General features: G+C 49.7%; 1 protein-coding gene across 1 annotated transcript in view; it reads right to left on the bottom strand.

Annotated features, from left to right (window-relative positions):
- Positions 1-2,730: 2,730 nt before the first annotated feature.
- JADE2 (jade family PHD finger 2) overlaps positions 2,731-15,742 on the bottom strand; it is a 60,005-nt gene continuing 46,993 nt past the window's right edge. The window contains exons 10-12 of the mRNA XM_042781367.1: positions 11,054-11,171; positions 7,695-7,823; positions 2,731-3,545 (exon numbers count right to left, since the gene is read on the bottom strand). Of these exons, the coding sequence (XP_042637301.1) occupies positions 2,731-3,545; positions 7,695-7,823; positions 11,054-11,171 (1,062 nt within the window). The remainder of the gene's footprint in view (positions 3,546-7,694; positions 7,824-11,053; positions 11,172-15,742) is intronic.

The raw sequence follows: 15,742 nt of genomic DNA, 5'->3' as shown, positions 1-15,742 counted from the left end.
TAGGAGTTGACAGCCAGAATGAGTTAAGAGCAGCTTCTCCCTCCTTAAGGAGGGCCAATGAGTGTGGGTGGAGGTGGTTAAGTGGAAGAACTCCCTTAGCCTCTGGCTGGAGAAAGCGTCTGCCTTCTCTCTGTGCTGCCCACCTTGGCCTCAGCAGTGGCCAAGCCCTCCATACCATGGGTAGTAGGCCAGAACAAGAGTGAAGGGACTGTGGCTAATGGGGAAGAGAACAGGGGCATGGACAGGTATTATTGTTCTCCTTGCAGCTGGTGGACATGCTGGAGGTAAACAGCTGGCTGGTGTGGAAAGCTCTAGGGCCTGGCCTAGGAATGAAGGTGTCACCAGCCAGATACACTTAGCTCTGCACAGGACACAGAGAGAACAGATAGGCCCCAGGGATGGTCCAGTCCAAAGCAATAGCCAATCAAGAAGTCAGAATCCAGACAGCTTGAGCAGAGGCTCTGTGATGTTTGCCAGCTGCTCCATCTGGCCTAACCAGTCCGTGATTCTCTACCTGTTCCCTTCCCCAGAGAGCCTAGCATGGAGTGAAATGGTAAGGGAGCAAGTGCTTAGTCTGCTAGACTTGAGCCATGCCTGGCACCCCCAACCCCTGGCAGAATTTGGTTGTTCTTTAAGCTTATCCCTTTACTTCCTGAGGGGTCAGATGGGCAATCCAGCTAAATGGATTGTGACCCAGAGCACAGGGGAGGAAGGAGGTCTGTTCAAAGGCAGCAAACCAAGACTGGGGCTGGGATGCTGAAACTGCACTGGCCACTACTTCCAAGGCAGGCAGGTGACAGACTTAAGCCCTACAGGGTAAGCTCATGCCATCTCAACATCCAGAACTCATGACACCCACTCCCTGAAAAGTCCACTCCAACTGGACATATTTGCTTGAGCCTTTGAACTGAGTCATTATCTTTGTTTCCCGTTTTGCTAAAATTCACATGAAACTGAGTGTCAATGACAACACCACTGTCGTACCTTGATCATTTTGGAGTCAGGGTGGGTGGTCAAGCTGTTCCCCATCCCGCTTATTTCCGCCTTTTGTATTTGTTGTGAGGGGGGAACCACATGGGACTTTTTCCAGGCTGGTTTCACTGCCAGTATCTTTCCCTTGTGAGTCTCTGACTTAAAGAAGCTCACAGGGGCCTACCTCAGGATCTGAAATCCAACCCCAGGGGGCAGTTCATCAGCAGAAAAGCATCCTCTTCAAAGAACCTGGACTCTGTCTCCTGGGGTATGTGCGGTGAACATGTTGCTATACTTGGTTGCTAAAGAACTCCTTTAAAAAAAAAGTCCAAATGACAAGTTGTTGGGTCCAGGCTGTGCTGTATTATGGTCAAAATATTCTTTGGCATCCACAGAATGATTCGACTGATTCACTGGACTTTTGCAAGGTTCTTGTTGGAGAAGTTCTGGCTTTACCAGTGGTGGAAGTGACCCAGGAGTAATTTGTAAAAGGAAAAAAAAAGTTTTCACGGAATTCCATTTTTGTTTGTTCCCTGAGCTATCACCCTGGGGCCACTCACTAAAACTCTTCAGAGCAACTACCTGGGACACAGAGGGTGGGACGGACAGGTGGGGCAAGGATGGGAAGGAGGGATGCACAGCTGGGGAAGAGGTTAAGGCTCTGAGGGATAGAGGAACACAGGAACATCCAGCAAGACTTCTAACAGCCCCAGCAGGCCAACACTGGCCCGCCCTGGGCCCCGGGATCCCACTGCTTGTTGGAAGGACGAGTTTCCAAAAGGAAACCGAGGAAGAATCTCATCTCTTACCAGGACTGGGAAATTTGAAAAGGCAAATGGTCTTGGTCAACTCCGTCTGGGAGTGACCAGACTTTGGCCGAGACTGGCCCCAAAGGGAGAAGGAAGTTGGAGCCCCACAATGCTTCTCTGTGGTGGGCTGGTTGGAGCCCACGCCCGTCTGGGCACTGACTGGCCCTCCCTTGCAGCTCCCTGCCTGCACTGGCGACTGGCTGTTTGGGAGTCCCCTGAGTAAACAGAGCAGCCTAGGAAGGATCCTGGGAATCCCTTCCCAGAACTGCTGGGCTGGGCGCTGCTGGCAGGGGTGGAGCAGCAAGGTGGGGGAGGGTTGCGGGGTGGGCGGGCAGGCCTCAGATGACAAGAGTTGATCAGTAACAGCTTTTGGTTCCTCTGGAACCAGCAGGCCCCCTGTGCCCCCTCAGTGCTTTCTCATAGAAGCTCGTTGTGCTTGTGACAGTGAGTAGACTCTGGCCAAGATCACATCACTTATATACTTCTTTGGGGATCCACAGAGTGCAGCAGGACCCCTGAAATGAAATTTGGGGGCAAGGCGGGGCAGACCCTTGGCTGGCCCATCTGCCATGAAATAATGCCCTAACGAGTCTGTGTCACCAGTGGCAGCGGACTGGAGTCCTGGGCTCTCATCACCTTGCCTACATCTAGCCAGGAGCCCATGAGGCTGTGCAGGCCTGGAATAGAAAGGGTGCCCCAGCAGGAGTGGTGCAGAAGACCTGGTATGGCCCTTGTGTCCAGACCCATGGAGGAATCCTAACATCCTAGGCCAGCACAGAGGAAAGACAACAGTGTGGAATCTGAAACTCTCTCTATATTAAAAATAAAACCATAACAGAGTGGCAGCCTCGTGGGTCTGGGACACTCAGCAGAGATTAGAAATGGCAGTTGTGACAGGGCTGAGGTCTTGTGGGTGACCAGGGCAGGGCCCAGGACAGGGTAGGGTGAGTTAGGAGGCCAGTACACCCATGCGGACCACCTCCTCAGCCCCTGCCTCCCGGGGACCTCGCTGTACCCCGCCATCCTCAGCCTCTATGTCTGAGTCGCTCATCTCCCCATCTGAGAAGTAGCCATCAGTCTCAGTGTCAAAGTGTAGCCTGACCTTTGGCCTTTCAGCCACAGTAGAAGGCAGTCCTGTCCCAGCCTCTGGCCTGGTACTTGGCGACCTCCGGCTTCCCTTGTTCTCACGGGGCGGCCGGAGCCGGCTCAATGGCTTGGGACTTGCCATAGGGCCAGGCACTTGGACATTTGGGTCGGCAGCCATGGGGGCTGCCTCGTCTGGGATCTCGGGGGCCAGTGGAGGGGGGCTCTCAGGGGCTGCTGGGATGAGACAGTCTCCGGCCATAGGGCTGGATGGCAAGTGAGAAGGTGTCCGCCGTGGTGGTTTCCTGGCAGGTGGCCCCTGACCTCCCTTGCCACTGCCTGCATCTTGGCCCCAGGGCTTCTTGGAGGGTTTGTCTGGAGTTGTCCGCAGACCCGGCCCATCCTGTGCCTGCGCTGGCTTCTTTTTGGCAGGCAGCCGGGTGCGGCCACGGGCCTTCCTGGTAGGGTCTCCGGGTCGCAGTGAAGGGTCCCTCATGAAGCTGAGCAGCGTCTCCTCATCTTGCAGCAACTCCTCTGACAGCAGCCCTGGGGTAGGGTCCTCATGGTGTCCGTTGTTCAGCGACCACTCACTCATGGCCATGTTCTCTGCTGTAATCTGCACCGACTGTGCCAGCCAGCTGTTGAAGAAGGTGCCATCGATAGGAAATGGAGTGGACAGGCCTGACAAAGGGGAGAAAAGGCAGGTGAGATGTCAGCAGGTAGGTATGTGTCCTATTCCCTCTTCCAGGAAGCCCTCTGTGACCATCACCTATACACAGCTGGGTGCTTTCTATCCTTTCCCCCTTCCAAATGAGTATCTTGTTTTCTCTATCCCTTCTGCAAACAGAAAACACCTACCAAAGAGCAGGGTCCACACCATATATCCCTCTCCTCAGAAGGACCACCCACCCCTAGGGCTGACTACATAATTTGTCAGATAGAATGCAAAATGAAATGTGGAGCCCTTTATTAAAAAATGAAGAATGTCCAACTGCAAGAGCAAAGCATTAAACCAAGCATGGGCTCTGCTAAGGGTGGGGCCCCATGCAAATGCACACAGGTGTCACATCCAGGAAGGTGGCTCACCCATACCCACACCCAGTCCTGGGAGAGGAGGATGGAAGGCAACATCCTGAGGCCACCAAAGGAATGTTTATGAGCCATGCCTCACAGAGCTTCCAAAGCAAGGTTTCAGGTGTGTATGAGTGCTGGGGTACATGTGGGTAGGAGGTCTCTCTTGGTTGTTAGTGCCAGCTCTAGCTCTAGGCCCTCCCTTCTTTACTGAGACAGATGGTGAGAATGAGTCTCCTATTAGCCACTCAAGTTGCTTTCTTCATGAGACTGGGGACAACAGACCACCTGGGGATTCTAAGGTGCTACTAGAGGAGACAACCACTCGTCTGTTAGTTTGTCGTACTGTGGTAGCTTCTATGTTGCTGTGAGGCTGGAGGCTATGCCACCAGTACTTTGAATACAAGCAGGGTCACCTATGGTGGAGGTTTCAACAGAGCTAAGGCAGACTGGAAAGAAGAATGGGGCCATCCATTTCTGAAAAAAATGCCCAGTGAAAACCTTATGAACAGCAGTGAAACATTGTCTCATGCTGGAAGATGAGGCCCTCAGGTCAGAAAGCACTTAATCTATGACTGGGGAAGAGTGGCCTCCTCAAAAGTAGTGTTGACCTTAATGACATGAATGGAGTAAAGCTTCTAGGACCTTCATTGCTGATGGGGCATAACTCAAAATGGGAAGAAACAGCTGCAAACAACCATTAATACTCAGAACATGGAATGTATGAAGTATGAATCTAGGAAAACTGAAGTTGTAAAAAATGAAATGGAACTCACAAAGATCAATATCCCAGGCATTAGTGAGTTGAAATGGACTGCTATTGGCCATTTTGTATCAGACAACCATATAGTCTACTATGCTGGGAACAACAAATTCAAGAGGAATGGCATCACATTAATCAAAAACAACGCTTCAAGATCTATCCTGAAGTACAACATTGTCAGTGATAGGATAATATCCATATGCCTACAAGGAAGACCAGTTAATACTACTATTATTCCAATTTATTCACCAACCACTAAAGCCAAGATGAAGAGATTGAAGATTTTTTTACTAAGATATGCAGTCTGAAATTGACCAAACATGCAATCAGATGTATTGATTATTACTGGTGATTGGAATGCAAAAGTTGGAAACAAAGAAAGAATCACCAGTAGCTGGAAAATATGACCATGATAATAAAAATGATGCTGGAGATTGCCTGATAGAATTTTCCAAGACCAATGAGTTATCCATTACAAGTATCTTTTCTCAACAACATAAATGGCAGCTATACACATGGACCTTGCCAGATAGAACACACAGGAGGAACCAGACTGACTGTATCTGTGCAAAAAGGCAATGGAGAAGCTCAATATCATCAGTCAAAACAAGGATAGGAGCTGACTCTGGAAGAGACCATCAATTGCTCATACACAAGTTCCAGTGGAAGCTGAAGACAATTAAAACAAGTCCATGAGAGCCAAAATATGACCTTGATTATATCCCACCTGAATTGAGAAACATCTGAAGAACAGATTTGACACAATGAACACCAATGACCTAAGTCCAGATGAGTTGTGAGATGACATCAAGAATATCACACATGAAGAACCCAAAAGGTCATTAAAAAGTCAAGAAAGGAAGAAAAGACCAAAATTGATGTCAGAAGAGACTCTGAAACTTGCACTTGAACAGAGAATAACTAAAGTGAATGGGAGAAATGATGAAATAAAGAACTGAACGGAAGATTTCAAAGGGCAGCTTGAGAAGACAAAGCAAAGTAGTATAATGAAATGTGCAAAGACTTGGAGTTAGAAAACCAAAAGAGAAGAGCATACTCAACATTTCTCAAGTTAAAAGAACTAAAGAAAAAAAAAATCAAGCCTCAAGTTGCAATATTAAAGGATTCTAGGGACAAACCAGAAGGTTGGTGGTTCAAACCCACCAGCTGCTCTGCAAAAGGAAGATGAGGCAATCTGCTTCCATAAAGATTTACCACCTCAGAAAGCCAGTGAAGGCTGCTGAGTCAGAATTGACTCAATAGCAGTTGAGTTTTTGCTTTTGTTTTATGGACAAAATCAGGAAGGGTGTGCATCAGGGTTGTATTCTTTCACGTTAATCAACCTGTATGCTGAGCAAGTAATTTGAGAAGCTGTACTATATGAAGAAGAACATGGAATCAGGATTGGAGGAAGATTCATTAACAATCTGCAATATGCAGATGACACAACCTTGCTTGCTGAAAGTGAAGAGGACTTAAAGCACTTACTGATGAAGATAAAAGACAACAGCCCTCAGTATGGATTACACCACAATATATAGAAAATGAAAATCCTCACAAATGGACCAATAAACAACATCATGATAAATGGAGACAAGATTGAAGTTGTCAGGGATTTTATTTTACTTGGATCCACAATCAAAACCTGTGGAAGCTGTGCCGTCGACACAACTCATAGCGACCCCTCCTTGGGTTTCCGAGGCAGTATCACTACGGAAGTAGATTGTCCCATCTTCCTTCCAAGGAGTGGCTGGTGGGAAGCAGCAGTCAAGAAATCAAATGTCGTATTATACTGGGCAAATCTGCTGCAAAAGACCTCTGTACCTCTGTAAAGTGTTAAGAAGCAAAGATATCACTTTGAAAACTAAGGTGCACCTAACCTAAGCCATGGTAGTTTCAATCGCATCATATATGCATGTGAAAGCTGGGCAATGAATAAGAAAGACTGAAGAAGAATTGATGCCCTTGAATTATGGTATTGGTGAAGAATGCTGAAAATACCATGGACGGCCAGAAGAACGAACAAATCTGTCCTGGAGGAAGTGTAGCTGTAATGCTCCTTGGAAGCAAGAATGCCCAGACTTCGTCTCACCCTTGTTTTCAGAAGGGACAGGTCCCTGTAGAAAGTTATCAAGCTTGGTAAAGTTGAGGGCCAGTGAAAAAGGGGAAGATCCTCAAAGAGATGGAATGACACAGTGGCTGCAATGATGAGTTTGAGCATAACAAGGATTGTGAGGATGGTGTAGGACTGCCTAGTGTTTTGTTCCGTGGTACACAAGGTTCCTATGAGTTGGAGCCAACTCGACGGCACCTAACAACAACACTAGAGGAGAGGTCTGGAAGAGAACTCCAGCCTAATCTGTGAGAAGTGCTTCAGAAGAAGCACGTATCATCCTGGGGAGACAGACTCTGTCCAGAGCCCAAGGCTGAGGCCCCTCCAAGGCTGCTGTGCTTAAGGATGCAGTGAAGATGGCAGCTGGGGCAGGGCCTACTGCCACTCTCAGGGTGATTCCAAAAAGGTTCACTGGCATTTAGGGGAGGAACTATTTGAAGATTTCACTGCCCACCCAGTGGGACCTTAGATAAGAGGAATGTGCCAGAGTGGGACAGGGATGGAGGTTTTTGGCAAACCCTCACTTCCCAGCATGGAGGTGGGTTTGTGGAAGGGTCTAGAAGGCCTTGAGGCCCCCCCTGAGGGCTTCTAGGAAAATCAAGCATCCAGGTACCCAGCCAAGGAATGACCAAGTAGTTCCTAAGCTTCCAGTCCACAGATGGTGGTCTTCTCAGGATGTCAGATGGGCCTCGGAGATCTTGGTCTCCTTTGTGGATATAAGATGTGCGTACCTGGGAGGGTCTGGTCACACCCCACTTAGGCCTCAGTGTCCTGTTCTGTGCAGTGGGGATGTTGTGGTCTTCCTTGGCTTTATGGGGATGCAAAGTCAGGTGATGGTGCAAGCCTGGCTGTGTCCAACAGGCCAGCATGGCCACTCACTCACCCAGCTGCCCTAGGACAGACTCGTGCCCGGCCTTCACTTTCTCCTTCTTCTCGGGGCTGCCCTTCGGGCCCTCATGGCCTTTCTTTTTTGAGTCGTTCTTCTTGCCCTTTGCCCTCCTTCCAGACCGCTCTGCATCAGGGAAAGCAAGAGAAGGAAGGAAGCAGTTATCTCAAGCTATCTCAGTCAGAACCAAGATCACTGCGTATTATCCCAGAAGTCCTCGAACAACCCAGTGGCTCACCCTCCAGGCCACTCTGCCCTTCATCTGTGCTCCCAGTGAGAGTTGTAGTGATCCTGGGAGAACTGGGCTCCAGTGGGTCAGAGGAGGCCAAAGGACAGCCAATGGAGGGGAGAGGGGTAACTGCCCATTGCTGGCCTTGAAGGGCTTAGGGTCTTGTGAAGGGTACAGGGCTAAGAAGAAAGGCATGTGTAGACCAGACCTACATGTAAGTTATACCCTACATGATCTACAGGGCTTCTTGGTAGGTGGGAAAGTTGACTGAGGGCAAGTCTGGGCAGGGCAAGGCCTCAAATGCTAGGCCAAGGAGATGAACATGAAAGTGGAAAGAACACTACCTCAGGAGTCAAGAGGCTCAGTTTCCAGTCCTGATATAGTGGTTGGCTCCCTTAACTTAAGTCCCCTGCCTCAGTCTCCTGGTCTACTTTCAAGATCAGGTAGTAGATGGAGATTCATAGTACACACCTGGTCCTTCCTTCAGTCCATGACCATGTAGGTAGGTCTAGGGAGCTACAGAGAACACTGGAGCAGGGAACGAACACATGGAGGGAGAGGGCCCATAACATTCAGATACAAGCTCTTGTCCCAGCATCTCAGACAGAAGGAAGAGAGCTTCCCAAGTAAGACTTTAAGTAGAATGAGAGGTGCGGCCCCAGCTCTGAAAATCTTCCTAGCTCTGCTGTTAACTCACTGTGTAATTTCAGGGCAGGTGCTTCCTACTTGCTGGCCTCAGTCTCCTCATCAATAACATAGGGTCAATGCCTAAATACTTGGAGGGGGGGAGGCTTCTGTGGTTCCTCACTGCTCTGAGAATAGTCTGAGCTCCTTCTTCAGGTCACAAAGCCTTGTCCACTTGACCCTGACACCGCCTCAGGTTCACTTTATTCTTCTTCCTTCTGCCCTAGCTGCAGCCATGTCAGCTGCCTACTAGTTTCTCTAACAAGACCTGCTCTGGCCTCTAGGTCTCCAAATACACTGTTTCCTTGTCTTTTCTTTTACTTGGTTTAGCTTGCAGGCTAAATATCATCCCCACTGAGTGGCCTTCTTCAGTTCTCTGGCCAAAACAGGCATCGGCAATATGCTTACAAGCCCATGTCACACCCCAAGGGTCAAGCATTGCTACAGTATAGCCACCAGCTTCTGGCAGGGGTAAACCAGTTTTCTTTTCAAATTCCCTGCCCTGAACTGTCACGCAGCTCAGGAGCTGTAAATGCCATCATTGCAATGCATGGTTGGGTCCCTCCAGGGTCTTGATCATGTTTCCAGCAGGGCTTTGAACTGGTTTCAATTATTCAGCCATGGATGATGCAGCAAAACTGGAACAGACCTGAATTTCTAAAATATAGGTGTACCAGAACAATAATCACAATGGAAAAAAACTAAGTATAAGCCTTGGAATGGGAGACTCGGAAGAGACATAGTGAGCCCTTTCAGGAGCCTGACGCAAGAGGACTGATTATTGCCAGGGACTGTGTAGAGCGAAACACACTCTAGGCAGCACTGTCAGTTGCTATTTTTAAGCCGGGCACTGCTGTTTATGACTCTGCTGGTCAAGAGATTTGGTTGCTATGTAACACACACATAGTTTTTAAGAAGGAGTAAGTGTCTAGCAGGGTGTTAACTCATAATTTTTCCTATTCTGGTTATCATTCTGGTACACCCACATTTTACAAATTCTGGTCCATTCTGCTTTCTCTCTTTTGGCTGTAACTGAACCAGGAAGAACCAGTTTGATTCACTGGTTTCCAGAATTCTGTGCCTCAGGGCACTGCTCATGTCTTTCCATTCAATGCTTCCTTGATTGTGGGTACCTTGTGCATGGGGCCCTGGGCCCTGGACCACCTTTCCTTCTGTATGTATGGCCACAGCAGATGCTAAGAAGTCTTTGGACATTGCTCTAGTACCATTTCTTCTGTTAAGCCATCTTTTTTTTTTGTCCCTGCATTGGCACCACTTTTAGCTTCTCAGTCACCAGTTACCTCTTCAAGATGTTCATTTTCTTTATTCTTCCAGGTGGTGAGCTCTATGAGGGCAGGAACCCAGTCCATTCAGTCCCTTGAAGTGTGCCTTGCAGGGTACACAGTAGGTGCTCAGTTAGTGTTCACTGAACCAATGAACACAAGAGGGAACCTGGAAAGTTTCGGAAACCTGGAAACTGCCAGCCTTGAGGTCCACAGCGAGCTCTGACATCTGCATGGCTGCAACCTGCCCTGATCCAGCACATACACTTAGTAGTGCTGGTTTCTCAGGTCAGAGTGGGTAGTGATTCCAAAGTACAATGATGCAGCTCAGCTCTCGAGCAGGGTTGGAGTACTGTCAGTTTTCGATTAATCACTCCAATGGTAGCCCAGCAGCACTTCTCTCCACTTCGGGCCCAGTCATACCCAGAGGCTGAGCTGGCAGCAGCAGCCCTTAGCTCAAAAGCTCTCCTCATTCAGCTACTTCTGTGGCATGTAATTTTACATTAGAGTATCATTCTTTTGGGTTAAAGCACTGCCCGCCCTAAAATGTCAACACTCCAGGAAAGGCCCTGGCAATATCCACAATCAACAGGTAAGAGCAGTATCAGAGATTTCTTATTATTCGATTTCCAGAATGCACGTGATGGTTAAGAGAATCAGAAGAAAATTGGAGGAGAAAACCTACTGGTGCAGGGCCTGAATCCCAAGTCACACAGGATGAGAAAGAAAGAACCCCGTAGTTGTGTTTCATCTCTGTGCAGTTTCTTCAGGATCAACACCCAAGAAGATGGGGTGAGCTTTGGGGAGGCTCTTCAGCCTTCTGGCCTTTCTCCATACTACTATAGAGCCACTAGGACTTTTGGTGTACACCTGTTCACATGCAGTTAGCTCCTGAACAGCTGTGGCCGTGGCACTGCCTGGGTTCCCTGAGGGAAGCCTGATGCCCACATTCCAACCTGTAGCTCTTTGCCTACCAACACACAACTAAAATACTGGGAGGTACCCCTTTCAACCTATTAATTAGATGGCTGAGGGCAGGGGTGGAGGCCAGTGGATTCTGGCTCCACACACATGCCCCTACCAGGCTCTAAAGACACACCCTCCTTAAGACCCATCCCGGAGAGAATGGCCGGCCAGTGGTGGGCAGGGAACATGCCTACCTCGACACAGATCCTGTTCAATAAGTTTCATCTGCAGGTGGAATATCTGCTCCTGGAGTTTGCAGATGGCGTGTTTCGTTCTTTCGCGCCTTGTCACCATGTAGCACAGATTTCTAACCTGAGGAAACACAAGAGAGATTTCCCACCTTACTCGTGGGCAGCCACCCCTGACCTCCCAGCTCTGGGGGGCCTTCTGCTGGTGAAGGGGCAAAGGTCTTAGCTGCTACACTGCTATCCTGCCCAGGACATCTGGGGGTCAATTCCTAGACCCCCGAGTGCACCCTCAGCCCTGTGCCACAATTCCGATTCAAACTACATACCCAGGGACAGAATTGGCTCTGTGGCCCCTGGCTGAGCCAGAGTGGGCGGAGGAAAACATCTAGTGAGCTCCAGCTGGGAACTCCACCTTTCTTCTTCTCAGACTTAACTTCTTGGCATAGTCAGCCATGCTGCCTTCCAAGGCCCTTCCAACATAGTGGCTTTTCCCTCTAGACCAAGGCTCATCAAAGCCTCTCAAAGGTCCATCCTTTTTGCTTCCTGTCCATGGCCTCTTTTCACATCAAAAAAAATTCAGCCACAGCCCCAAAGCAAAAATTAACACTTGCCCTGAGCCCTGAATGACCATAGTACATGAAGCTAGAGAGCACGCCAGCAGAATAGCCTGGAGCAGACAGGCAGTTCCTGGCCCACCAGTGCCCAGTCTGGCTGATCCATGTCCACCTGCTGCTTTGGGACTCAAGCCATGGCCTGACTGCTCTAGCCAAGGCCCTGATGTCCACATGGTCATGCTCATTCAACCAGACACAGACCTCCTTAAGGAGCAAGGCCTCTCCAGCTTCTGTAAGCCAGCCAGGAAGAATCCTGCAGAGCCAAAGAGACCAACTTGCTTAGTGCGTGGGGCATGGAAGCACCTGAAGGGTGGGTCATGTTGCTGCCTATCTGGCACTTCATGCCAGTGTGTCATCCCTCATTGGCTGCTCTCAGGATGGGTCACACTTCTGGAGCCAAGGTCAGGCTCCCTCCCTTGAGAAACCTCCTGGCCTGGGGTCATCTTCAGCTCAGGACAGAGCCCTCCAGCAGCAGGGACAAGAGATGCTGAACTTGAATCCGGGATCTCACCAGAGGCTCGTACCTCTGTTTCCATTTGGGCTGTATCTTTAAGGCTGAATTCAATCTTCATATCCTTAAGTTGCTGCTGGGGGGCGACCTCTGGGTTCTAGAGCCCCCACTTCTTAGCATGATCACATTTTCTCCAGGCTTGGGAGTAGCTATGATGTCAGATCTCTCTGCCGGGCACAAGCATTTATTTTCCTTTCTTTCTTGAGCTTAATCATGAAGGAGATCCCAGAACGCCTGGTTCAGACTCAGGCTTCCACAGGATAGGCTCTGCATGGACTCTCGGTGGCACTCCACACTGGTACATGTCACCTTCTGGCCTAGATGGAACCACCTACCTCTACCTATCTCCACCCCTACGGCCAGCATCCCCTAGTAGGCAGCCCTGGGCTGGCCTTAGTCTGCGGCCCCTAGCACTAGTGACTTGGTCTGACTTCCTCTCAAATCCTGGACCTCCTCAGTACCACTTTTGAGGCACCTCCTACCACAAGCCTCTTCCCTCATGCCTCTGAGCACAGGCTGCAGCTCTGTGAACTTGGTGCTGTGCTGGGTCCTGGGCTCAGAGGCAAGCAGTAACATCAGGGTTTTTCTTCTTCTCAGGATTCACCATCAAACAGAGCAGATACGTGCTGAGCAAATAAATGAAAGGACCTGTCAAGTAATGACAGGGTGGGTAAAGAAGGCTTCCCAGAAAGGGGCAGCTAGGCTAAGTAAAGGGGAGCTCTGGTAGCGTAGTGCCTAAGGCACTTGACTGCTAACCAGAAGGCTGGCGGTTCAATCCCACCAGCCACTCCTTAGAAGGAAGATGGGGCAATCTACTTCCATAGTGATACTGCCTTGGAAACCCAAGGAGGGGTCGCTATGAGTTGGGTCCAACTCGATGACACATAACAACAACAACAACAGGCTAAGTAAAAGTACAATTTCTTGAATTTTAGTGTAGTATCAAAGAGGAGTCTCTGCAAAGTACAAATAGTTAACACATTTGACAGCTAACAAAAAGGTTGGAGGTTCAAGTCTACCTACTGGCACTTTAGAAGACAGACTTGCCAATCTACTTGTGAAAAATCAGCCATTGCAAACCTCATGCAGCATAGCTCTATTCTAAGATGCATTGGGTCACCATGAGTTGGAATTGACTACATAGCAATTGGTTAAAAAAAAAAAAAAAAAACAAGTCTAAGTGGGAATGGCATTATGTCAGCATGTATCCTGCAAAGGCTGGCTGGTAGATACCATAGGGGCACCTGTCTGCTCAGTGATAGGATCATTCCTGAGGGGCTTGCCATCTCCGGGCAGACAGTGACTCCTCCTGCATAAGGTTCCATCAGCAGTATGGCCTCCACATGGTGGAAAAGGTACAGGTAGTGGGCTAATGCCAAATGGGGTGGGACTACAGAGAATGGGAGATAGGGAAGCAGGGAGTGCCTGAGAGGCAAGTGAGTAGCGAGAGGAGGAGCTGCCCTCAAGAAGGGAGCTTTGGGGATTTCTGAGTTACTGACCTGGGAGAGGGCAGTTCGAGGTGGTGACTGGGTTTGGGTCGGGGAGGGCCACAAACGGGTTGGATAAGTCTTAGAGATGGGAGAGATTAGAGCCAAGGAGCCAGAGATCTGGAGGCTGAGGCTGCCCAGGACAAGGTAAGTTTTGGCCAAAGTGTCTATAATCCAGGCACCAAAGATAGAAAAGTGGTACGTGACCAAGTGACAAGGGGACAGGTGGCAAGTGTAGGGGAATGTAGTACCCACTTCTTAGCTAAGTGTTCCTCTCCTTGGGAGAGCCTGCAGAAGCGAGGCCTTGGGGAGCCCCTACATGTCCATCATCTAGGGCGTGTGTGTCTGTGACCTGCCCCACTCTCCTAGCCCCTCCTCAAGCCAGGCCAGATCTCAAACAAACTCTGGGTAACCAGATCCAGAGCCGCAGGCGGCAGGGCCCTGCGCAGCCCAGATGCCAGCGTGGTTGCTAGGGGACACCAGTCAGCGTTTATAGGGCTAATCGTCACTGCTGCAATATTTTTGTTAGCCGTGAAAAACTCTGGGAAGCTGCCGCAGCCATGTTTTCCCAAGCTGCCTGCCAGGACCAAAGCCTAAAGCTGAAATTTTAGGAGAGCAAATTTTCTGGGCTGACCATAAAATGGGATTTCATGCTGGGGCCAGCAACATGGACCCAGCTACAGCTTCTCTTAGGGAGAAGACTCCCGCCCAGTCTAAGGGAGGGGACAAGTGATCAACCAGGGAGGACACCCCTACTCCATCGCCCCCCCCCCATACAGTGTACCATTGGAGTGCAAAGCACAGCCTCCCACCTACCCTTCTTCTAGGAGTCAAACTGCTTGCACAGCCAGAGTGGCGACAACAATCATGGCTGCAGCTGAGGGCTCTGTGCTAAGCTCTGTACCCCGTCTTCCCTGTGATCCCAAGGTTAGGATGATCCTTAGTCCCATTTTACAGACAAGAAAAGGGAAACTCAAAGAATTAGAAACTGAAACAAGGAATGGAAAGTGCTCGAACTGGATGCAAACCCAGCCCTTCTCCAGGCCTTGCTCTTAACCCCTGCACCACCTCCTTAATGGTTCCATGCCCAAGCTGGTCAGCTCACCAGCCCCAGGCACTCTTGGCCATTGGCACTGGTCTACGGTCAGAAACTAGGCCTAGGCAGGCCACCCTCCTCCACAGCATAGTTCCTAGGCCTGTTCATTCACTGTCACCAACGTGTGGCCATGACAGGCCCCAAGGCCAAGGTGAGCCTGACACATCACTCTGCCTGATGCCCTTCCTCTCCTTGGTTCTGCTAGGGCAGTACATTCCTTTACTTTGCTCTCGGCTGGTGCCCAGAGCTCTGTGTCCTCCTAGATCTTGTCAAGCTCGTGTCCCCAAGCCCAGCTAAGTGGCTGCTAGGGAAGCAGTATTTTGACAGGGTTCTCCTGAGCCCTAAGAAGCTACAGACCTCAGTCTCCTCTGCTTCCTCTTCTTGGAGGAGTGTGGACTGGCTTACACTTGACTTTGGAAGATTCTGTTCCTCCATTAGAGGGGTCTGTACAGCAGCTCCAGTTGCCCTGGAACCCCAGAGCCTTACCCCAACAGACTTGCTGGCATCCCAGCCCTTGGCCCTACCTGTACCAGTTGATACTGGAGTAGGAGTGTTGAGGGATCAATAAAGGATGCTCTTGCCCAGGGCATTTATGGAGTAGAGGATAAGCCAACATTTATCTCCCCAACAGCTCTTATAATAAGGTGTGTGGTAGTTAAGTTTGTGTGTCAACTTGGCTGGGCCTAGCTGAGTGGCTGGGCAGCTGGATATAGTTATTCCCCACAGTAAGACTGGTAATTAACTCCATGGTAGAATGTACTGGAGCAGCTGAGTAGCTGCTTTAGGGAGGTGGTCTGCTTCCCATACATAAGCAGCAGCTTTGGGAATGGTCTCTAGCTTATGGCACACTTGAACCCTACATGTGGCCATGTTGTTGTTCAGCAGCCTGCCACGCTCTGCTGATCTTGGGACTTTCAATGGACTTGAATTAATGGCCTGCCATGTGGTTTGGTAACATTGGGACTATGCCATTTTATTTGTTAACCT

This window comes from Orycteropus afer, unplaced genomic scaffold (assembly GCF_000298275.1).
Source record: "Orycteropus afer afer isolate SDZICR_OR568_19922 unplaced genomic scaffold, OryAfe1.0 scaffold00112, whole genome shotgun sequence".
Classification (NCBI taxonomy): Eukaryota; Metazoa; Chordata; class Mammalia; order Tubulidentata; family Orycteropodidae; genus Orycteropus; species Orycteropus afer.
The sequence above is the reverse complement of the archived record's forward strand: the minus strand, read 5'-3'. Positions and strand labels throughout refer to the sequence as shown.